The sequence below is a fragment of the Trichomycterus rosablanca genome, chromosome 4 (genome assembly GCF_030014385.1).
Source record: "Trichomycterus rosablanca isolate fTriRos1 chromosome 4, fTriRos1.hap1, whole genome shotgun sequence".
Taxonomy (NCBI): domain Eukaryota; kingdom Metazoa; phylum Chordata; class Actinopteri; order Siluriformes; family Trichomycteridae; genus Trichomycterus; species Trichomycterus rosablanca.
In genome coordinates, this window is record NC_085991.1 from 32,006,164 (window position 1) to 32,028,160 (window position 21,997).

At 39.9% G+C, this 21,997-nt stretch overlaps 1 protein-coding gene across 3 annotated transcripts in view; it reads left to right on the plus strand.

Moving 5' to 3' along the window:
* Window positions 1–21,997, plus strand: part of dysf (dysferlin, limb girdle muscular dystrophy 2B (autosomal recessive)) — a 130,326-nt gene that overhangs the window by 99,398 nt on the left and 8,931 nt on the right. For all 3 annotated transcript variants that reach the window (XM_062994181.1, XM_062994180.1, XM_062994182.1), the window contains 9 exons: window positions 1,440–1,571; window positions 4,941–5,096; window positions 5,972–6,063; window positions 8,327–8,497; window positions 13,558–13,700; window positions 17,594–17,733; window positions 17,911–17,999; window positions 19,461–19,556; window positions 19,818–19,959. In XM_062994181.1, the coding sequence (XP_062850251.1) occupies window positions 1,440–1,571; window positions 4,941–5,096; window positions 5,972–6,063; window positions 8,327–8,497; window positions 13,558–13,700; window positions 17,594–17,733; window positions 17,911–17,999; window positions 19,461–19,556; window positions 19,818–19,959 (1,161 nt within the window). The remainder of the gene's footprint in view (window positions 1–1,439; window positions 1,572–4,940; window positions 5,097–5,971; window positions 6,064–8,326; window positions 8,498–13,557; window positions 13,701–17,593; window positions 17,734–17,910; window positions 18,000–19,460; window positions 19,557–19,817; window positions 19,960–21,997) is intronic.

The window sequence follows — 21,997 nt, forward strand, 5'->3', positions numbered from 1 at the left end:
TTTTTAAAAAGCTCCTGCGTTGGAATTGTGCCTATGTACACAGAAACATGCAGTATTTTAAATTACATGTTGCTAACGAATAGTGGGCTTGGGTAGTTCAGTCCTATTGTCTGTGGCCTTGAATAGAGTAAGTTAAGACATAAACATCAGTGTGAATAACTCAAAGGACATTAAATCGCTACACTGGTTTACTGTACAGAGATAGCATCAGTTTATAATAGTTGTGGATATAATAGCAATGCCAAGCAAAACCAAAGAAGCACTGTCAGAACATTGTCTATGGCACAGAAACATGGCTGTGCATTGTGACTTGAAAGTCGTGGTGTGCAAGTAAAGATTGCACTTGCTGCCTTTCAAGTGTACACTTCACTGTAGACTACTCTAGCCCACTTCCCACAAGTCTGTCTGTCTAGAAATTAGCCCACGGCTGCCAACTTTTCCGATGAATTCATTGGGAATGCCGCAGGGGGATAACCAAGAGCAGACCAGGGCTCCGCTACTGATGTCATCATTCATTCTCCCAGATTCTACACCAGCTTTACTCATCCCTTTAGTGGATCTCTCGCTCTCTGTCTCTTAGCAAATCTTTCCAGCAAGTCTCCAGAGTCCTCAGCAACCACTTATTTCTCAGGATTTACCCTTCTACCTTGTAGGAAATCACTGAAAACAAGAAAGGCTGGGCTTGATCCCCACCAGGGAGGAGCCCCAATGATGATCTCTCACTTAAAACTGCTGAGATCAGCATGTATTTTTAGCAAATGATGCCTCAGAGAGACAAAGAGGACGAGAGATTTAGGATGATGCGTGCAGTTTTGCACATTGGCTGTGGGGATGAGTCCAAAACAGAGTGAGTCATTTAGATCAACATAGACTGTTTATGGATTCACTCCTACTCTCATCAATAAATTGTCTCCCGGGTGGCCTTTCTTATTCCGTTTTAGGAAGCTGAATTACGTGGCACATTTTATCTCAATGCATTTTTTTTAGTTCGTCAGTTATTTACAGGTATTTCAAATGTTATTACCTCTGACCAGGATAAAGCAGTAATAAAATAAAATGATTATTGATATATACAAACACAAATGTTTGTTTGTTTGTTTATTAGGATCCAAGGACCCAAATGACAAGTGTTCAACTGTGTGTGTGCGTGCAATGTGTCCCACACTAGTCCAGAAATAAGTCTGCAGTGTGAATATTAATTTGTGTTTTCTGTATTACCTTCTCACTATGTAGTGAGATGTTGTACCTCCTATCTTCATGTCTTAAGGTTTTTATTCATTTATGTTATTTTAAATGACTTACAGTAGTAATTCACATTGATTGGACTATACTATAATGTTATTGTTTTAGTCCTAACAAGTTGGACATTTAAAGTCTAAAAGTCTGGACTTTTTATTGCACACGCTGTCTCTTACACAATTGTATTTTCCTTTGTGCAGGTTTTTGACACTGAGCTAGAAAAAGTTGAGGGCTTTCAGCGGCTAGCAGATTTCTGTCAGACATTCAAGCTTTACCGTGGACGCACTCAGGAGAATGAGAGTGAAGATCCCTCCATTGTTGGAGAGTTCAAGGTAAGTTTTCCAAAATCCCAAATGTGACCCTGAATCCGTCACAAAACACCATTACACTTAATTATAAGCTGTAATTGTTATTGTATCCATGTCTGTGTTTGAGGTTAAAAACAGGACCACATACAGCGCTATATTAAAAAAGAGAGAGGTGTCCGGACATATTAACCAAATCCTTACAGTTGCTAAGAAGAAAAGTCATTTGAGTCTGGTGCTGGCCCAATTTTCTCCTCGTTGAACTAAAACTCTCAGTCTGTTTTTTGTCAGAGCTTGTCTTAGAACAATTATTTAATTCACATCATGTTTTATTATTGAAACCCAGTAACATACCATTTCCTTTAAAAAAGAGATACAAGTGCTTTCCAAAGTTCATGGTTTCATGTGTTCATGAATAAAAATACAATTTCTCTTCAATTAAATTTACTGAGCAGTCTGGCCGAAGTGTAAAAAATGTTAACTGTGGTGGTTTTGCTGCATTGTTTGAGATTGAACAGTCATACGGTGAAATAGGCCACCAAAAGTGCAGAGAAGAAAAAGGTCATGTTGCAGTAGTTTTTGCGATACTTGACTGCTTCATTATAGACGTTACAATGTATTACCTACTATGTTTTCCAGACCGCTTTTGCTTTTATATTAAATTTCTTTAGTTTTTTTGTCCCAAGAATTAGTTAAATAACCCTAAATTGCTTGAATAGTATATATTTCAACTGTAAGTTGCTTTGGATCAGAGATGGGGACTTGGACTCGTTTCAAATGACTCGGACTCGACTCGTGACTCGCAGAAAATGACAGCAAAAGTCAGCATGTGTTCTATTACAGTGGGGAAAATAAGTATTTGATCCCATGCTGATTTTGTAAGTTTACCCCCTTACAAAGACTTGAACAGTCTATAATTTTTATGGAAGGTTTATTTTAACAGAGAGACACAATATCAACAAAAAATCCAGAAAAAAAAACGTTAAATAAAGGTTATAAATTAATTTGTATTTAATTAAGGGAAATAAGTATTTGATCCCCTACCAACCAGCAAGAATTCTGACCCCCACAGACCAGTTATGTGCCCATGAGGCACACAAATTAGTCCTGTCCCTGTATAAAAGACTCCTGTCACAGAATCAGTTTCTTCCGTTCAAATCTCTCGACCACCATGGGCAAGACCAAAGAGCTATCAAAGGACGTCAGGGACAAGATTGTAGACCTGCACAAGGCTGGAATGGGCTACAAGACCATCAGCAAGAAGCTTTGTGAGAAAGAGACCACTGTTGGTGCGATAATTCGAAAATGGAAGAAATACAAGATCACAGTCAATCACCCTCACTCTGGAGCTCCATGCAAGATCTCACCTGGTGGGGTAAGAATGATTCTGAGAAAGGTGAGGTCAGTCCAGAATTACACGGGAGGAGCTTGTCAATGATCTCAAGGGAGCTGGGAGCAGAGAAATGCTGGATATGACCCCAAGAACACCATCCCCACCGGGCATTTCCCTGCCTCCAAACACGGAGAGTGGAGTTGATGCCAAAGAGCTCAATTTTGGTCTCATCTGACCATATCACATTCTCCCAAGCTTTCTCTGAATCATTCAGGTGTTCATTGGCAAACTTCAGACGGGCCTGTACATGAGCCTTCTTGAGCAGAGGGACTTTGCAGGCACTGCAGGATCTCAATCCATTACGGCGAAGTGTGTTACTAATGGTTTTCTTGGTGACTGTGCTCCCAGCTCCCTTGAGATCATTGACAAGCTCCTCCCGTGTAATTCTGGGCTGACCTCACCTTTCTCAGAATCATTCTTACCCCACCAGGTGAGATCTTGCATGGAGCTCCAGGGCGAGGGCGATTGACTGTGATCTTGTATTTCTTCCATTTTCGAATGATCGCACCAACAGTGGTCTCTTTCTCACCAAGCTTCTTGCTGATGGTCTTGTAGCCCATTCCAGCCTGTGCAGGTCTACAATCTTGTCCCTGACGTCCTTTGATAGCTCTTTGGTCTTGCCCATGGTGGTCGAGAGATTTGAACGGAAGAAACTGATTCTGTGACAGGTGTCTTTTATACAGGGACAGGACTAATTTGTGTGCCTCATGGGCACATAACTGGTCTGTGGGGGTCAGAATTCTTGCTGGTTTGTAGGGGATCAAATACTTATTTCCCTTAATTAAATACAAATTAATTTATAACCTTTATTTAACGTTTTTTTTCTGGATTTTTTGTTGATATTCTGTCTCTCTCTGTTAAAATAAACCTTCCATAAAAATTATAGCCTGTTCAAGTCTTTGTAAGGGGGTAAACTTACAAAATCAGCAGGGGATCAAATACTTATTTTCCTTAATGTGTGTATATGTATATATATATATATGATTCAACATCATTCTGATCGTGTCGTTTCTGCTCTCTAATAACGCTCCGGCTGTCTTAACCCGCAACACATGCAATGGGTAAATTTTCCAGCCAGCTTCTGGTGTAGTGATAAAGCGTCGCTCTGTACTCTCTTCTTTGGATTGGAATCTCACTTAACATGGTGGAATACCCTATGTAGTGCACTTCAGAGGAACAACTGGTGTGAATGAAACACTCCTACAGAATTGCCGCTAATGATTGTAAGAACCGCTTTCTGAACCAATCAGACCTTCTGGTTTAAATTTTTAGTAAGAAATGCTTTCATTTGCATTTATTTACTTTGCAGCATCACATGGATGATGTGTGAAATGCTTGATTGGCTTTGTAACGAGTTAGTGTTTTACTTCACAACTGGGAAAAGTTTGGAGGTTTTTAATTATAAGAACACATTTACAAAATAATGGATTATATTCCTAATGGGACAACACACGCTTGTAAATCTAATAGCATCTGGAAGAACATAAGCTAAGGTAAGCAGTGGTTAAGGATTTTTTTTGCTGTGTTTTTTATTTTGGCCGCTGTGCCGTAATTTATTGGTAACTTTTGTTTTGCAATGAAAAGAAAACGTATCAGTTTAAGCTTTTAACTGGTACCTAGGAAAGTAAAGGCACTAAGTAAAATGGCAAAATACAGTTGTTGTTCAACCACAGTTCTGTTGTTGTTTTTTATCTGAACTTACATATTATTTGTTTATTTCTACGCTACATTTCCAATATATGTTTTGTGTATATTATATTGACTCGGACTCTAGCCTAAAGACTTGTGACTTGACTCGGACTCGTATTTTGTGACTTGTGAACATCTCTGCTTTGGATTAAAGCATCTGCTAAATGTTTGTCTGTGTTTTAATTGTACATATTTATTGAATTAAAATTTTTTGGAAATAAGGCTAAAATTGCAGACTTGTTGCTGCCTTTATTTGTCCAATGACACTTATGAGCAAATATAATATTTGTCTGGTTTGCTTTTTTGTTTGACAGGGTATGTTCAAGATCTACACATTACCAGATGACCCATCTGCACCTTCCCCACCTCGCCAGTTTAGCCAGCTTCCCCCTAACGGCACTGAGGAATGCCTGATACGGGTCTATATTATTCAGGCTTATGGCCTGCAGCCCAAGGACACCAATGGCAAGGTAGGTGACACACATGTACTAATGTCTGTGTGTGTGTGTGTGTCTTGGGAACTTTTAGTTGAATCATGTCTTTGGTCACTGATTCAATGTAGGTTCCCTTCAGATATTCTGGTTTCCCATACTCCATATCCAAAAAAGCATGCAAAATGTGTATTGGCTACTGTAAAATTAAATTAGGTAAGTAATGCTTGAAATTGCACAATGGTAAAGAGGGATATAAACGTTGCCTCCAGATGCAGTTTGGAACACAGTAGTAGGGACACATAGTATGCACTTCAGCTATTCTGGGTCTCATTGTAGAAAAAAACACTGGGTCTCATTGTAGAGGTCCACTGGGTCATTTCCACTATACATCCCTAGTACAATAGCTGGACAGATGTTTGATAGACCTGTTGGAAATATGACATCCTATGTTCAAGCCGTGTTTCTAGTCATGTATTTAAAAAAAGGTTTGAGAGAATGAGGTTACTGAAAAAAAGAAAAGAAAAAACACTATAAAGCTGCTAACAGCAGTAGTCAAGAACTGTGTGTTCAATCCAATGACCTGGCCACAGATGGTCTCTCCTGTGAGTCATTAGTTTTGAACACACTCTGATGATGTTCTGTCATTACCTACTCAGGTCAGGAGTTATAATATGGAACATTTCACACATGCACTAGCCTCTGTTGAACTTGATATTACAGGCTGGATGATTTTTCCATAGAGTGAGACAGAGTGGGTCTGAGTGAAGGGTTTGTGTTACTATATGTGCTGAGTTCTGATGGATATGCTGCTGTGGGTTTGTGTGTGTGTGTGTGTGTGTGTGTGTGTGTGTGTGTGTGTGTGTGTGTGTTTTATATAGTACATGAACTTTAACAGATCTTGTTCTTTGCAGTGTGACCCATACGTCAAGATCACACTAGGAAAGAAATCCATAAATGACCATGATAACTACATACCCTGCACCTTGGACCCTGTGTTTGGAAAGTAAGTGACACATTTTCCTCATACTTTTCCCCAGCCCTCCTGTCATTAATGATGCATCCAAGCTGTTTTAATAGTGTTCATGTACAGTTGTGGTTTGGTATTCCAGATGTGGAGCAAGAGTTAAAAGCAGAACTGAAGAAGCCATAGCCTAGTGGTTAGGCTGCTGGACTAGTAATCAAAAGGTTGCTGGTTCAAGCCTCACCACTGCCAGGTTGCTGCTGTTGGGCCCTTGAGTAAGGCCCTTAATCCTTAATTGCTCAAATTGTATACTGTAACTGTACTGTAAATCGCTTTGGATAAAGGCGTCTGCTAAATGCTGTAAATGTAAATGATTTGCAGCTAAACCTTTGAATTATTATTATTATAATTCTTAGTTAGGGTGCACAAGAAAAACACCCAGAAAAGTCACCAAATAAATGTATGAATGTCTTAGTTTATTGAAACACAAAAAAAGTGTGTGTGTGGGAGAGAGAGAGAGAGAGAGAGAGAGAGAGAGAGAGAGACAGTTTCAGAGAGAAGAAGAGTTTTAATAAACAAGAACAAAACTAGCCAAATTAATGTGCAAAACTGCATGCTGAGCTCTTAAGCTGTGCATGGAGAAAGACTAGGCTGAATACTATATGTATATGGACATAAGTATAACTAACATTTAACATTATTATTATTATTATTATTATTACTATTACGAGGGATCTTCAAAAAATGTCGGCACTTTTATATTTACATTGGAAACAGTGAGGGTGGGAGGAGTAGTAATTGGTCGTGCCTGAGAGACTGGGAGAGAGCTTATAGTTTGGATTTAGTGCTATCTGATTTTTGGACGCTCAAAGAAGCTTTAAGGGGAAGAAGATTTTCATGTGGTGATATGAAAGCAGCGGTGCATCAGTGGCTACACTCTCAGCCTAAAACATTAAACATTAACATAAACATTAACATTAAACCTTAAAAAGTTGGTAAGATGCTGGAAAAATGCATCGGAAGGTGACTATTTATTAACAATTTCAAAAACAAATCATCACTTTTTCTACATGAGTTAAAAAGTGCGGAAACTTTTTGAAGAACCCTTGTATCATATACAGCCTAATTGGAGCATCATGGTATTGTGTCACAGCATGGTAGAAGGTGGCATTTTACTGTCTGTGGGACAAGAATACTTATTGGGCTGGGTGGCAATTGCAAGGCACCACACACTCACCAAATTACCCACTTAGTGTACTTAAGCATGCATGACACTGGTCTTTTGTATGAGTGTTTTAGGAGGTTAAATGAAACCATGGTGGACACACTGTTTAAAATGCAGACCCCCAGGAGCTTACAGTTCCACAGTAGCTCCAGCACCACTCAATTTTGCGAATAAATTCAGGTAATTGTTCAAGGGGGTTAATCGTTCTCCCTGTGTCTGCGTGGGTTTCCTCCTGGAGCTCCAGTTTCCTCCTAAAGTCCAGAGACATGCAAGTGAGGTGAATTGGAGATACAAAATTGTCCATGACTGTGATTGACATTAAAGATTTGAACTGATGAATCTTGGGTAACGAGTAACTGCTTGTCATGTCATGAATGTAACCAAAGTGTGTAAAACATGACGTTAAAATCCTAATAAATAAATAAATAAATAAATAAATCAATTTTGAGCAATTGAGAGTTAAGGGCCAACAGTGGCAAGTTGAACTGGCAATCTCCTGATTACTTCTGACTTTATTTACCACTACATATTAAATGGGGTCATATAATGCAGGACATGTAGAGGTAATGCATTTACTTTGGATTAATAAAAGACTCAATTCCAGTAGACTAACAGAGTTTCTAGAGTTGATTAGTACTATAATGTATTTATTATCAAAAGTTCTAAACCTACAAATAATTTAAATGCTCAAATTAAAAATAACAGTATTGTGTATTATATATGTTATGCCTATATGTTAATATTTGGTAATATTTGTGTACTGTATTGTTGTAGTTTTTAAGGTACTTAGATTTTGGGTGTACTTAATTGATTGAGGAAATGTTAGAGCACCAGCAGGTGTCGCTATTCACACATACTTCAATCTTTTGTATATGATAAGTCAGTGTTACAAGTGATGCCAAGTATATAATAGCTCCGCATACTAATGTATTTAGGCAGAAAATAAATATTGTTTATTTAAAGCCTAAATGAGGGAATGACTAAAACTTTAATTAACAGGAAGAGGGGTGAGTCAGAGAAACAGTGCATCATGAGTCAGACAGTACAGCAGACTGACTAATTGAGTATCTTTTTGATCAGGGTGTATGAGCTGAAATGTTCTCTACCGCTGGAGAAAGACCTCAAGATCATGCTGTATGACTATGACATGCTCTCTAAAGATGAGAAGATTGGTGAGACTGTCATCGACCTAGAAAATCGCTTTCTGTCACGCTTTGGAGGCCGGTGTGGCCTTCCCCAGTCCTACTGTGTGTAAGTATGCCCAGACACACACCTACACACTTTAGGCATCTGTATACTGCGTAGATTTAGTACGTAAAGCTTGAAGCGTATCATTTAAAGCATTTACTTGGAAAGAAAGTGAAGATTAACAAACATCACTGACAAATGTGTCATTGTTAAATCAACAATGTTGGTCACAATTCAACACTTCAGCATTATTTAGAAAGAGGCGCTTTCCTTAAACCTGACTTAACAGAAATTCTACATACTCAGGGTCTGTTCGAACACCTAGTGAGCTGCCTTACTGTCACTGCCTACCTAGGGTGCTGCCTAAGTAGAGATGAGTCCAATAAGACATCAAACTTATGAGACAGGTTATTTAGACAGTGATTACTGCGATTACGTCACCGCAGTCTTCTCTTACTAAGCTAACCAATGGGCTGAGGCGGCGCAACCCTAGCATGCCAGCTAACGTCTCCCACCGTCTACCGAAAATGGTTTAATTGTCACTGACGACCCCAAATTTGCAAATGAATGACACTTGTGCACCTTTATGAAGGCATTCGCCTGCCATATTTGTAATTTTTTGTGAGAAAAGCTGTGCCGCACAGAATGCTGGGATTGCCTTCACCACTAAGGAAGCGTCAGATGCTCCCTCGTTATTCAGTCAGTTTATCACTTAGAATTAAGGCACTTCATAAGGCAGCATTTAAAAATATTTAAGAATTCTTTTTGGGAGAGTACGTAGGGTGACGTAAAATGCTCCCTATGTAGAGAGCTCACTTAGTTTTCGAACAGACCCTCAGTGCTCATACACCAGTCTACCACAGCAGGTTCATCATCCCATTAGATACCATTTCACATTCTGTAATGATCCGTCTAATTTTTATACATTTAATAGCAATGCACAACAGCACTCATGCTTCTGTTACTACTGTCTACAATACCATCTACAATACTACTGCATTCATTATCTTAAACCAGTTTTCTTAATTTAAAATGCAGTGATGTATTTATTATATTAATAGGTTGCTATGAATTTGTTGGATAAAGCTTATTAGTTCACGATATTATTGGAAAGTATAAGAGCTATTGTAGAAGCAATTATAAGATCAATATTAAATTGGCCAATATTTGTTAATCTAATGTTGGTATAAAAAAAATAAAATCACAGGGCTCTAGACTAACTTTTTGTACTGGTTGCACTGGTGCGCCCAACTTTTTTTCTTAGGTGCACCAGCACAAAAGTTAGGTGCACCCAAATTTTCAAACGCATCAGTTTTACAGGTTCACTTTTTTTTTTAAATCACTGTCCATGTAGGCAATATTGACTTGTAAATGATTAACTAACAATCTGGTCAACATGGCCTCATCTGATGATCTGTTTGCTGCTGCCTGCCGCTGAAAGGCAGTGGGGAGAGGGGGACACTCGGGCAGTGCATTTATCGTGGCATGTAATGTGATTTATAGATGCATTGTGCTTTTCAGCCTTTCAATTCAAAATGTATTAGAACCAGTCACAAATACACTATTGCCGGCCATGGTCTTCCCACTCTTTACAGTTAATTATAGTCTAATTATAGTACACTTATAAAAACTATAAAAATAATAATAGAGTAAATGTGTATGTGTGTATATTTATTTGTGTGTGTATATATTTAAAATTATATGTATGTATTTGTGGGTGGGTGGGGGGCTCTAGAGTGTAATCTTAAATGCAGTGCATTATATTATCGGCTTTACTGTATCTTTTACACAGAATCGCTTGCGGTGCACTCACTGTATGTTTTGATTACATGTATTCTAATATTTCATGGTCTTTTAGTTATTTTTATATTTTACTTAACAAAAATATTGTCGTGTTTTTACTTTCGCTATCGTCGCACTTTACCGCTAGCATTAGCCACATGCTACTGTAGAGGCTCGGCTCACCTAGCCGCTGTCCGGGATGTTACGGGTCTTTTGCTGCGTGCAGTGGTGGTGGTGTGGGAATAAAGGCACGCGACAGGGTAGAGTCACTTTAACTATTTAGTCAGGAATTCAGTGAGCGTTACAACACTTTAAACTGCCTAGCTCCAGAACCCGAACCTCACTTCTGGTGCCATCCGACGAGTCTCATATACAAGACTAAACTAAACTAACTGCTGAACGTCCGAATGCACGTGCATAAACCGGGTGCTGCATTCTGATTGGCTGAGCTGAATGTCGCTCAAATATCGCCGCTACAATACTGTACCGCCCTTCACTGTCTCTGATTGGTTTAGACCATTATATTGGCCTGATGTGTGTCTGTTGTTGTACCACAGGGTACGGAGCCCCTTAGGGGTCACTAAGGAAAAAAAATATGTGAAGACAAAATCCGTACCCTCAGTTTAGTAATCCGTACCCTCGGTTTAGTAATCCGTACCCTCGGTTTAGTAATCCGTACCCTCGGTTTAGTAAACCGTACGCACGGATTGTCTGCGCTACAAGTTTTATTGTGTGCCCACACCCCGTTTTACGGTAATACAGTTGCGAAGCATTGAAGAGAATAAAGCATCTTTTTACAGCTGGGGTGATGGGATAGCAAGCTTATTAAAAAGTCAAATCAATAACACTAAATAAACAATAAATAAATAAATAAATAAATAACACTAGTACTCATCTTGTGATTTTGAGACTATTTTACCCTAGGAATTTAGAATAATAGGATTGCAAACCAACGTAAAGTAAAATGCAAATCAAATTATTATCAAATCACCCCATCAGACTCTTAAAGAATACTTCTACTTACTGACTTTATGAGTCTCAGACATTTATACTGTACATTTCACTTTACGTTAGTTTGCAATCCTATTATTCAAAATTCCTAAGGTAAAACACTCTCAAATCAAAAGCTAAGTACTCGTGTTATTTATGATTGTGGGGTGGCATTTGATAAGATTTTGATTTGACTTTTTAATAAGTTTGCTATCCCATCACCCCAGCTGTAAAAAGATGCTTTATTCTCTTCAATGCTTCGCAACTGTATTACCGTAAAACGGGGTGTGGGCGCACAGTAAAACTTGTAGCGCAGACAATCCGTGCGTACGGTTTACTAAACCGAGGGTACAGATTACTAAACCGAGGGTACGGTTTACTAAACCGAGGGTACGGATTACTAAACCGAGGGTACGGATTACTAAACCGAGGGTACGGTTTACTAAACCGAGGGTACGGATTACTAAACCGAGGGTACGGATTACTAAACCGAGGGTACGGTTTACTAAACCGAGGGTACGGATTACGCTCTTCATATATATTTTTTTCCTTAGTGACCCCTAAGGGGCTCCGTAACAGGGAGACTTTTGGAGTTGCGGAGACTTTTTTCCCTTCGAACGGCTGGTCGCACCGGTGCGACCTCAGATTTTTTTTAGTCGCACCATTGAAAAATTAGGTCGCATGTGCGACCAAATTGGTCGCACTCTAGAGCCCTGAATCAGTTCATACACTGATCAGGCAAAATGACCACCTCCTTGTTTCTACACTCACTGTCCATTTTATCAGCCCCACTTACCATATAAAAGCACTTTGTAGTTCTACAGTTACTGACTGTAGTCTATCTGTTTCTCTACATACCTGTTAGCCTGCTTTCACCCTGTTCTTCAATGGTCAGGACCCCCACAGGACCACCACAGAGCAGGTATTATTTGGGTGGTGGGTCATTCTCAGCACTGCATTGACACTGACATGGTGGTGGTGTGTTAGTGTGTGTTGCGCTGGTATGAGTGGATCAGACACTGCAATGCTGCTGGAGTTTTTAAACACCTTACTGTCACTGCTGGACAACCAAAACTATTCAGCCAACAGCGCCCCGTGGGCAGCGTCCTGTGACCGCTGATGAAGGTCTAGAAGATTACCAACTCAAACAGCAGCAATAGATGAGCGATCGTCTCTGACTTTACATCTACAAGGTGGACCAACTAGGTAGGAGTGTCTAATAGAGTCGACAGTAAGTGGACACGGTATTTAAAAACTCCAGCAGCACTGCTGTGTCTGATCCACTCATACCAGCACAACACACACTAACACACCACTACCATGTAATTGTCACTGCAGTGCTGAGAATCATCCATCACCTAAATAATACCTGCTCTGTCGTGGTCCTGTGGGGGTCCTGACCATTGAAGAACAGGGTGAAAGCAGGCTAAAAAAGTATGTAGAGAAATAGATGGACTACAGTCAGTAATTGTAGAAGTACAAAGTGCTTCTATATGGTACGTGGAGCTGATAAAATGGACAGTGTGTGAAGAAACCAGGAGATGGTTTTAATGTTATGGCTAATCAGTATATATAGGCTTTTGTGAATTCTCTATTCATAGGTAATTCAAAGTAAAAGTATAAATGTATGATTGTGTTTCCACACGAGTACCACAAAACCAAAACCTTAAGGAAAGTATAACTGTAGAGCTGGGTGGAGGGGAGGTCAGGCCTCTGCTGAAAGCCAGTAATGAATTATTTCTAATGCTATAGTGCACCAGATTTTGCATTCTTTGCATGTTGAGTGACATCAGCCATGCTATATGAAATCTATATTAACAACAGGCATGCTGTTAATCCAACAATGCTGAAAAGTGCACATGAGGGAGTTTCTGTCTGTGGTTCAAACCACATGTTCCATACTAAACTTCATGTCTGAGTAACATTACTACTTTGGTTTATGTTCCACAGTATACAGTTTGAGACACTGTCTCATTTTAGAAGCTCTACATTTATAGTGTTGCATTGGCATTAGGGACAGTGGTAGCATTGTGGGTAGAGCTTTGGACTATCAATTGGAAAGTTGACAGTTCAAACCCAGCCCTGCCATGCAGCCACTGTTGAGCTCTTGAGCAAGGCCCTTAACCATCTCAGCTTCAGGGGCGCCATAATATGTCTGACCCTGTGCTCTGATATGCGAAGAAAGAATTTTGTTGTACTGTACAACTAACTAACTTTCTTAAAAGGTTGTGTAGATGTGTATTCTCATTTTAACATCCCATTAGACTCACTTGACCTTGCATACTGGGTAAATTAAATATAATTGTAAAGTTTGATCATTGTATTATGGCTTTTCCTGGCACTTTATACAGGTCTGGAGTAAACCAGTGGAGAGACCAGTTAAAACCAACACAGCTGCTCCATCGGCTTTGTCAAAGCAGAAACTACAAGCTACCAGTTTACAAGCATGACAGACTGTTCTTCAGGGGCCATGAGTACACCGCTGCAGACCTGGGTCAGTCCATACATACACATTTAACTAAGCTTGAAGTCAAGCTGTAAAATGTTCAAGCCCAATGCATCTGTACATGTGTGTGTGTGAAGCAGACGTTATTTGTTTGAGGCTTAGACAGAAGGGTGAAAAATAAAGGTGGAAGTCTTTTCTTTGGAGCTGCTGGGTGCATTAGTCTTGGGTAAATCAAAGCTAATCAAAGCATCGGTCCAGCTCCATCACTGGAATGAGTGTAAGATCGGCTGTGGTTCTGTGAAAACATTGATGAAAAAATGTGCATACGTCTTGTGCTTGGACTATGCTATGCATCATATCTGTATGTGTGTGTGGGATAACAAAAGAGATAGGGAGGTTGTTAGGACGGCTCTTGCTTAGGTATCAGTGAAAAGATATGGTAGTTTTTTTCTCAGAGTAAGAAAATATTAAATAGTTTAGCGGAAGCCAGTGCGTGTGTAAAAATAAACATTGGTGACATGGACATTTATACACAGAAGACAGATCATTCCTCACTATAGTGATCCTACTTTGCTCATTGATAAATCATGCTTGAAAAGTTATCAGCTGGAGCTAGCTATCCATTTCATTAGTAAATCTGTTTAAGCCTTTATTCATATTAGGAGACATTTTAGCAGACACCTTTATCCAAAGCAACTTCCAGTTGTGACTGAATATAATGCACACAGTTGTGGACTAAAGGCCTTACTCATGAGCCCATTAGTGGCAGCTTGGTAGTGGCGAGGCCTGAATCAGCAACCTTCTGATCACCAGAACCTGGCGTGTTTAGAACATGTCCAGAACTCACTATAGACTTTATCACAGACTCACTTTCTTAACTGCTTATCCAATCAGGGCCGTGGGGCGGTGCTGGAGCCTATCCCAGCTTTTCAATGGGCGCAAGGCACACAGTAACACCCTGGACGGGGCGCCAGTCTATCGCAGGGCAGACACACATACACACACCCATTCACCTATAGGGCAATTCAGTGTCTCCAATTAACCTGACTGCATGTCGTTGGACTGTGGGAGGAAACCCACGCAGACACGGAAAGAACATGCAAACTCCGCACAGAAAGGACCCGGACTGCCCCACCTGGGGATCAAACTCAGGACCTTCTTGCTGTGAGGCGACAGTGCTACCCACTTAGCCACCGTGCTGTCCTTTATCACAGACTGGACTGAATAATAGAAGAACTCCAATTGCTTGTTTATTTGTTTTGCTAGTTATAACTTTTAGTTTGAATTCATTTTGTGTGTGTATGATTTGTGTAAATCCTATTCATTCAAATTATTCTCCAGGCCACCCAAGGAGGATTTAGGTCCCTGCAGACTCTGGTTCCTCTCAAGGTTTCTTCCTGTAATTTTAAGGGAGTTTTTCCTTGCCGCTGTCACCCTTGGCTTGCTCAGTAGAGGTTTTTGGTCTGCCAGTCCTGGTCTCTGTAAAGTTGCTTTGAGACAATGTCTGTTTGAAAAAGCACTGTACAAATACATTTGACTTGACTTGACTAGTCAAATACCTTAGTCACTAAGCTACCAATGCTCTCACAATACTACTACAAAGTACTTCTCCTAGTACCATAAAATGTAGTTCAGCATTTACAACAGCTGTGCTTTTCCACAAATGTCTTAGATAGCTTCTTATCAACAAGTGGGCTGTGTCCTATACTGCATACTTGTAATAGGTTGGCCTGCGACTACCACTTCCACCAGCTGAAGGAAGTAAAGGCTGTCTGGGACATTTACTTCACTTAGAACTACTGCGCATCCACCTGTGCTTTATTCTGCTGGTGGAAGCAATAGTGGCTGACCACCCCTGTGACTAAGTATGTCAATAGGTGAATGTGCTATTCCCTGCTACACACCGATCAGCCATAACATTAAAACCACCTCCTTGTTTCTACACTGTCCATATTGTCAGCTCCACTTACCATATAGGAGCACTTTGTAGTTCTACAATTACTCACTGTAGTCCATCTGCTTCTCTGCATGCTTTGTTAACCCCCTTTCATGCTGTTCTTCAATGGTCAGGACTCTCCCAGGACCACTACAGAGTAGGTATTATTTGGGTGGTGGATCATTCTCAGCACTGCAGTGACACTGACATGGTGTGTGTTGTGCTGGTATGAGTGGATCAGACACAGCAGCACTGATGGAGTTTTAAAACACCTCACTGTCACTGCTGGACTGAGAATAGTCCACCAACCAAAAATATCCAGCCAACAGTACCCTGTGGGCAGCGTCATGTGACCACTGATTAAGGTCTACAAGATGACCAATTCAAACAGCAGCAATAGCTGAGTGATCGTCTCTGACTTTACGTCTACAAGGTGGACCAACTAGGTAAGAGTGTCTAATAAAGTTGACAGTGAGTGGACACGGTATTTAAAAACTCCAGCAGCGCTGATGTGTCTGATCCACTCATACCAGCACAACACACACTAACACACCACCACCATGTTATTGTAACTGCATTGCTGAGAATGATCCACCACCAAAATAATACCTGCTCTGTGGTGGTCCTGTGGAGGTCCTGACCATTGAAGAACAGGGTAAAAGCAGGCTAAAAAAGTATGTAGAGAAATAGATGGACTACAGTCAGTAATTGTAGAACTACAAAGTGCTTCTAAGTGGAGCTGATAAAATGGACGGTGAGTGTAGAAACAAGGAGGTGGTTTTAATGTTATGGCTGATTGGTATAATTAATAATGGTATGATATCCAGGGGGGACTCCTAAGACCCTACTGCTTTCAGGTGGCAGCATCTGAAATACAACCCAGAATGAATGAACGAATGAATGAATTTAGCACATGGTATGTTGTATGCTTTTTTTAATGTAACATATTGCCTTAATAGAAGACTGTAGTATATACAGTGGTGTAGTGTATTGGAACAGCCTTGATGAAACATGCACTTTTACTTCTTACTACTTTTTATTTGCCCTACCCCCTTTTTTGAAGAACAGCTAAGAACTCTTCCAACTCTCTGAAACTATAAACACCAAAAACATTCAGAAGTCCATTTCTCAGAAGCACCTCTGACAATACATAAACCAAACTCCAGGGCTAAGCCAGCCATCTTTCCTAGGTCAACTGCAGATTTATAATGCTCTTGTGCGCTAGGCTAACCCAGCCAAGGTCAACAATGCGGTGGGCTCCTTCAGCTCCCTTCATCCTTCGACTTCTGAGTCTCACCACCGAAGAATACGACCCAGTTCTGTCTTCACCACGTATCTATGACAACCCATGCATTAAAATGATTGTCAGGTGGCCATTTTTGGCTTCCAGTTTTCCAACGGGAGACCGTGTGCCTCCACTTCTCTCATCTTTCTATCCTTTCCGCAACTTGACCATGTTTCCCTCAGGGATGTGACACAGGGTTTGAGACCATAAACTCAACAGACGGGGAATGTTTTTTTTCTCTCTTTAACATTCTGTCCTGAAAGAGGAAAAACCTCCTCTTAGATAAACAAAGAAATCACTGGGTCATCCAGAGAACTGAGCAGGATAAACTCCTCAGACCATGGAAATGGAATGCTTTGTAAATTTACTTTATAGGCCCTCTTTCGCTATTTCCAAACTCTCAATGATGACTTTATAAAGATGTGTTTCAATAATCCACTTTAGTTCCAATGTGAGGGTCAAATCTGAGGATTTCTTTACAGAAAATAATATTGTGGTGAGTATTGTGCTCACTGCACATCACTTTTATGATCTTGGGTTACAAAAGATTGTTATGTTTCAGCGTCAAGAAATTTGGCTGAACCTATTTCCTGGCAAACTGAATAAATACACATACTGTACATTCCGGAAATCACTTACATTCACGAGTTCGTTATACGTACACACCATGATATTACTGCGATGGTGATGGATCTTTCTGTCACTCCATTTCTTTTGTAGATGAGGCAAAGCCGGCCAACCCTCAACTTGGCCCGCTGGAGGAGCGGCTGGCTCTGCTGGTGCTGAGAAGGCAAGGCCTCGTGCCCGAACACGTGGAGACTAGGCCTTTGTACAGCCCCCTGCAGCCTGACATAGAGCAGGTGCCACACGCTTTGTTTGCTTTTGTAGAATTTCAAAGTACTGAGAATGCAAAATCAATCTGAGTGCTAGCATACTGTATACGGGTCTATAAACTGTATATGCAGAAGGATTTTACTTGGGTATGCTTGTATAAATGAATGTTCATCTGACTGGCTCTTTTTGTCATTATGTTTTAGGGAAGATTACAAATGTGGGTGGACATTTTCCCGAAATCTCTGGGCCTACCAGGATCGCCTTTCAATATCACTCCACGCAAAGCAAAGAAGTAAGATACATAGATCAGTTATACAGCTTTAAATTATTTGGCCTTATTGGGCCTTCATAACCAATTTATAAGTGATGGGGTATTTATAAAGATCTTATTCAGTTTTTGTTCAGTACTTGATGTAAAGCTGAAGAAAAATGACTTACAGTCCCATATACTAAGATTATTCTGCTTTATTAATAAAATCAGTGTGACTGTGAATTGATGTTTAGTGAACTAAGAATAAATTGGTAAATACGAGGGTTTCTGCACTTTTTTAACTCGATTTATTTAGAATTTCCAAAACACATGACATCACTTTTTTACATAGTCACCTTCCGATGCATTTTTCCAGCATCGTACCAACTTTTTAATGCCATCAGCATAAAATGTTTGCGTAGCCACTGCACCGCTGCTTTCACATCATCATCATCACATGAACATCATCTTCCGCTTAAAGCTTCTTTAAAGGGTCCACAAAGGTGAAAATCAGATGGCGCTAAATCCAGACTATAAGCGCTCTCTCTGTCTCTTAGACGCAACCAATTACTACTCCTCCCACCCTCACTATTTCCAACCAAAATATAAAAGTGCTGAAACTTTTTGAAGATCCCTCATATTTTTGTAATTATAGTACTTATTGTGAAAATGTATACATTTTACAGCATCATAAAGTCTGTTTCATCTATAATATTAATTATATTGCCTTGCTTGATTTTCTTAAGAACAAAGTGTAATCAAGCACTGTTTCTATACATGATTTACTGATTTCTGTACACGGTTTTAGATTTTTAGCTATATGACTAAATAAAATTGAATGTCTTTAGTTATACGAGGGATCTTCAAAGTTTTTGCAATTGTGTATTTTGGTTGAAAAGCTTGCAGTCTAAATTTAGCGGCATCCGATTTCCACATTTTTGGACACTAGAAGCTTTAAAAGAAAGAAGATTTTCATGTGATGATTAAAGTAGCGGTGCATCAGTGGCTATGCACTCAACCGAAATTTTTTGTGCTGATGGCATTAAAGAGTTGGTACGACGCTGGGAAAAATGCATCGGAAGGTGACTGTAGAAAGCGATGTCATTTATGGCAGAGCTAGGATTCGAAACTCTCAACCTTTTGACTGATAGCCCAAAGCTCTACTCTACTACTAGGCTACTACTGTCTCCACAGCATACAAAGTTTATATATATATTATACACCTATATGCAATATATCTGGCTGATGTTTGTATCCAGCTAAAAGATAGAGCATAAATACACAGATTGGATAACAAAATGCACGAACAATAAAAACATTACCCACAGCATACAAAGTTGATATATATATATATATATATATATATATATATATATATATATAAACACATTACATAAGGTTAAGTCAGTAATCTGTAGCCTTATATCTTCTGTCCAGCATTATTACCTTTTAAATACATCCAGTGTAAATAAGTCAGATGTTTGTCCTATTTATCTTTCACAGGTTCTTTTTGCGCTGTATTATATGGAACACCAGTGATGTAATACTGGATGATGTCAGTGTTACTGGTGAGCGGATGAGTGACATTTATGTAAAAGGGTACGTTCACTTAGATCTCCTAATGAGCTTGTTAATGGCCTGTAGATTACCGCTGCTTGCTATTGTTTCCCATGTCACACATTTGTTGTTTGTCTGTTGCCTGCATGACTAATAGTAGCAGTATGATGCTAAATATATGTAACAGTAGCAACAAACACAGTTGCATGGCAACGAGGACTACTTGTCAAATCTAGTGGTATTGTTTTAGTGAAAGTTGAGAATTGCATAATTGTGGGTTTTGTTTTTTAATTTTTCTTACAGCTGGATGCACGGACACGAGGGGAACAAGCAGAAGACAGATGTGCACTATCGCTCGCTAGGCGGCGAGGGTAACTTTAACTGGAGGTTCCTCTTTCCCTTCCATTACTTACCTGCTGAACAGCTCTGTACCATTGATAAAAAGGTGAGACTTGGATTGAAAACCATCATCAGTGTAAAGTAGGTGCACGTGTCCTGAATGATTCTGACTAAAGCCCCTCTTGTCCTGAGGTCACTGCATCAAAAACCATCATTCATCAATAGCTGATAAAACCACATGCAGGGAATGAAATAAAAGTCAGCGTAAATACACTGCCTGGCCAAAAAAAAGGTCACACACTATTTCGTTGGACCGCCTTTAGCTTTGATTACGGCACGCATTCGCTGTGGCATCGTTTCCACAAGCTTCTGTAATGTCACAACATTTATTTCTGTCCAGAGTCGCATTAATTTTCCCCCAAGATCTTGGATTGATGATGGGAGATTTGGACCACTGCACAAAGTCTTCTCCAGCACATCCCAAAGATTCTCAATGGGGTTCAGGTCTGGACTCTGTGGTGGCCAATCCATGTGTGAAAATGATGTCTCATGCTCCCTGAACCGCTCTTTCACAATTTGAGCCCGATGAATCCTGGCATTGTCATCTTGGAATATGCCCGTGCCATCAGAGAAGAAAAAATCCATTGATGAACATAACGTTGCTGAACCTAGACCTGACCAACTGCAGCAACCCCAGATCATAGCACTGCCCCCACAGGCTTGTACGGTAGGCATTAGGCATGATGGGTGCCTCACTTCAGCTGCCTCTCTTCTTACCCTGATGCGCCCATCACTCTGGAACAGGGTAAATCTGGACTCATCAGACCACATGACCTTCTTCCATTGCTCCAGAGTCCAATCTTTATGCTTCCTAGCAAATTGAAGCCGTTTTTGCCAGTTAGCCGCACTGAAAAGTGGTTTTCTTCAGGCTACACAGCTGTTTAGTCCCAACCCCCTGAGTTCCCTTCACATTGTGCATGTGGAAATGCTCTTACCTGCACTATTAAACATATCCCTGAGTTCTACTGTAGTTTTTCTACCATTTGATTTCACCAAACGTTTAAGTGATCGGCGATCACGAACATTCAAGATTTTTTTCCGTCCACATTCCTTCCTCGAAGATGATGTTTCCCCACTGTCCTTCCACTTTTTAATAATGCGTTGGACAGTTCTTAACCTGATTTTAGTAGTTTCAGCAATCTCCTTAGATGTTTTCTCTGCTTGATGCATGCCAATAATTTGACCCTTCTGAAACAGATTAACATCTTTTCCACGACCACAGGATGTGTCTTTCGACATGGTTGTTTAACAAATGAGAAGCTACTCACTGCATCAGTAAGGGTTAAATAACTTGTTGCCAGCTGAAACATAATCACCCATGCAGTTATTATCCAATGGGAGGCTCTTACCTATTTGCTTAGTTAAATCCAGTTTGGCCAGGCAGTTTATAAGAAACACTGCTTTTTTTATTTGCATTTCCATGCTGTCCCAACTCTTAGATTTGAGGTTCAACTGCTAAAGTAGGACATTTCTTCATAACGAATACTTTACAGTTAATTAAATCATTAATTTATACCAGTATTTGGCATTGTCTAATTTGTAAGAGTTAATTAATGGTGTTAATTTATTATCATCAAACAGTGGGCCTAACGGTTGTTATTAAAAAATTATAATATAAATACTAGCAATTATAAATACTGGTGTTATGTGTTTTGGGCCTAATTTCTACTGGCTGTTTTGTGTCTTTTTATTATTTATTATTATACAGGCCAGTGATAGCTCAGTGGTTAAGGTACTGGACTAGTAAACAGAAGGTTGCCGGTTCAAGCCCCGCCACCACCAAGTTGCCACTGTTGGGTCCCTGAGCAAGGCCCTTAACCCTCAATTGCTCATCGTGTTCCGCTCATTGTGTAAGTCGCTTTGGATAAAAGCGTCTGATAAATGCTGAAAATATAAAATGTATTATTGTTTACATTTATAGTATTTAGCTTTTATCCAAAGCAGCTTACAATTGTGACCAAATACAATCCATGCAGCCGAGGATTAAATGGTGGTGCTTGAACCAGTGACCATCTAATTACTGGTTCAGTACTATAACCACTGAACTATCCTTATTTTGAATTTTGTTTTAAATGTACAGCTTT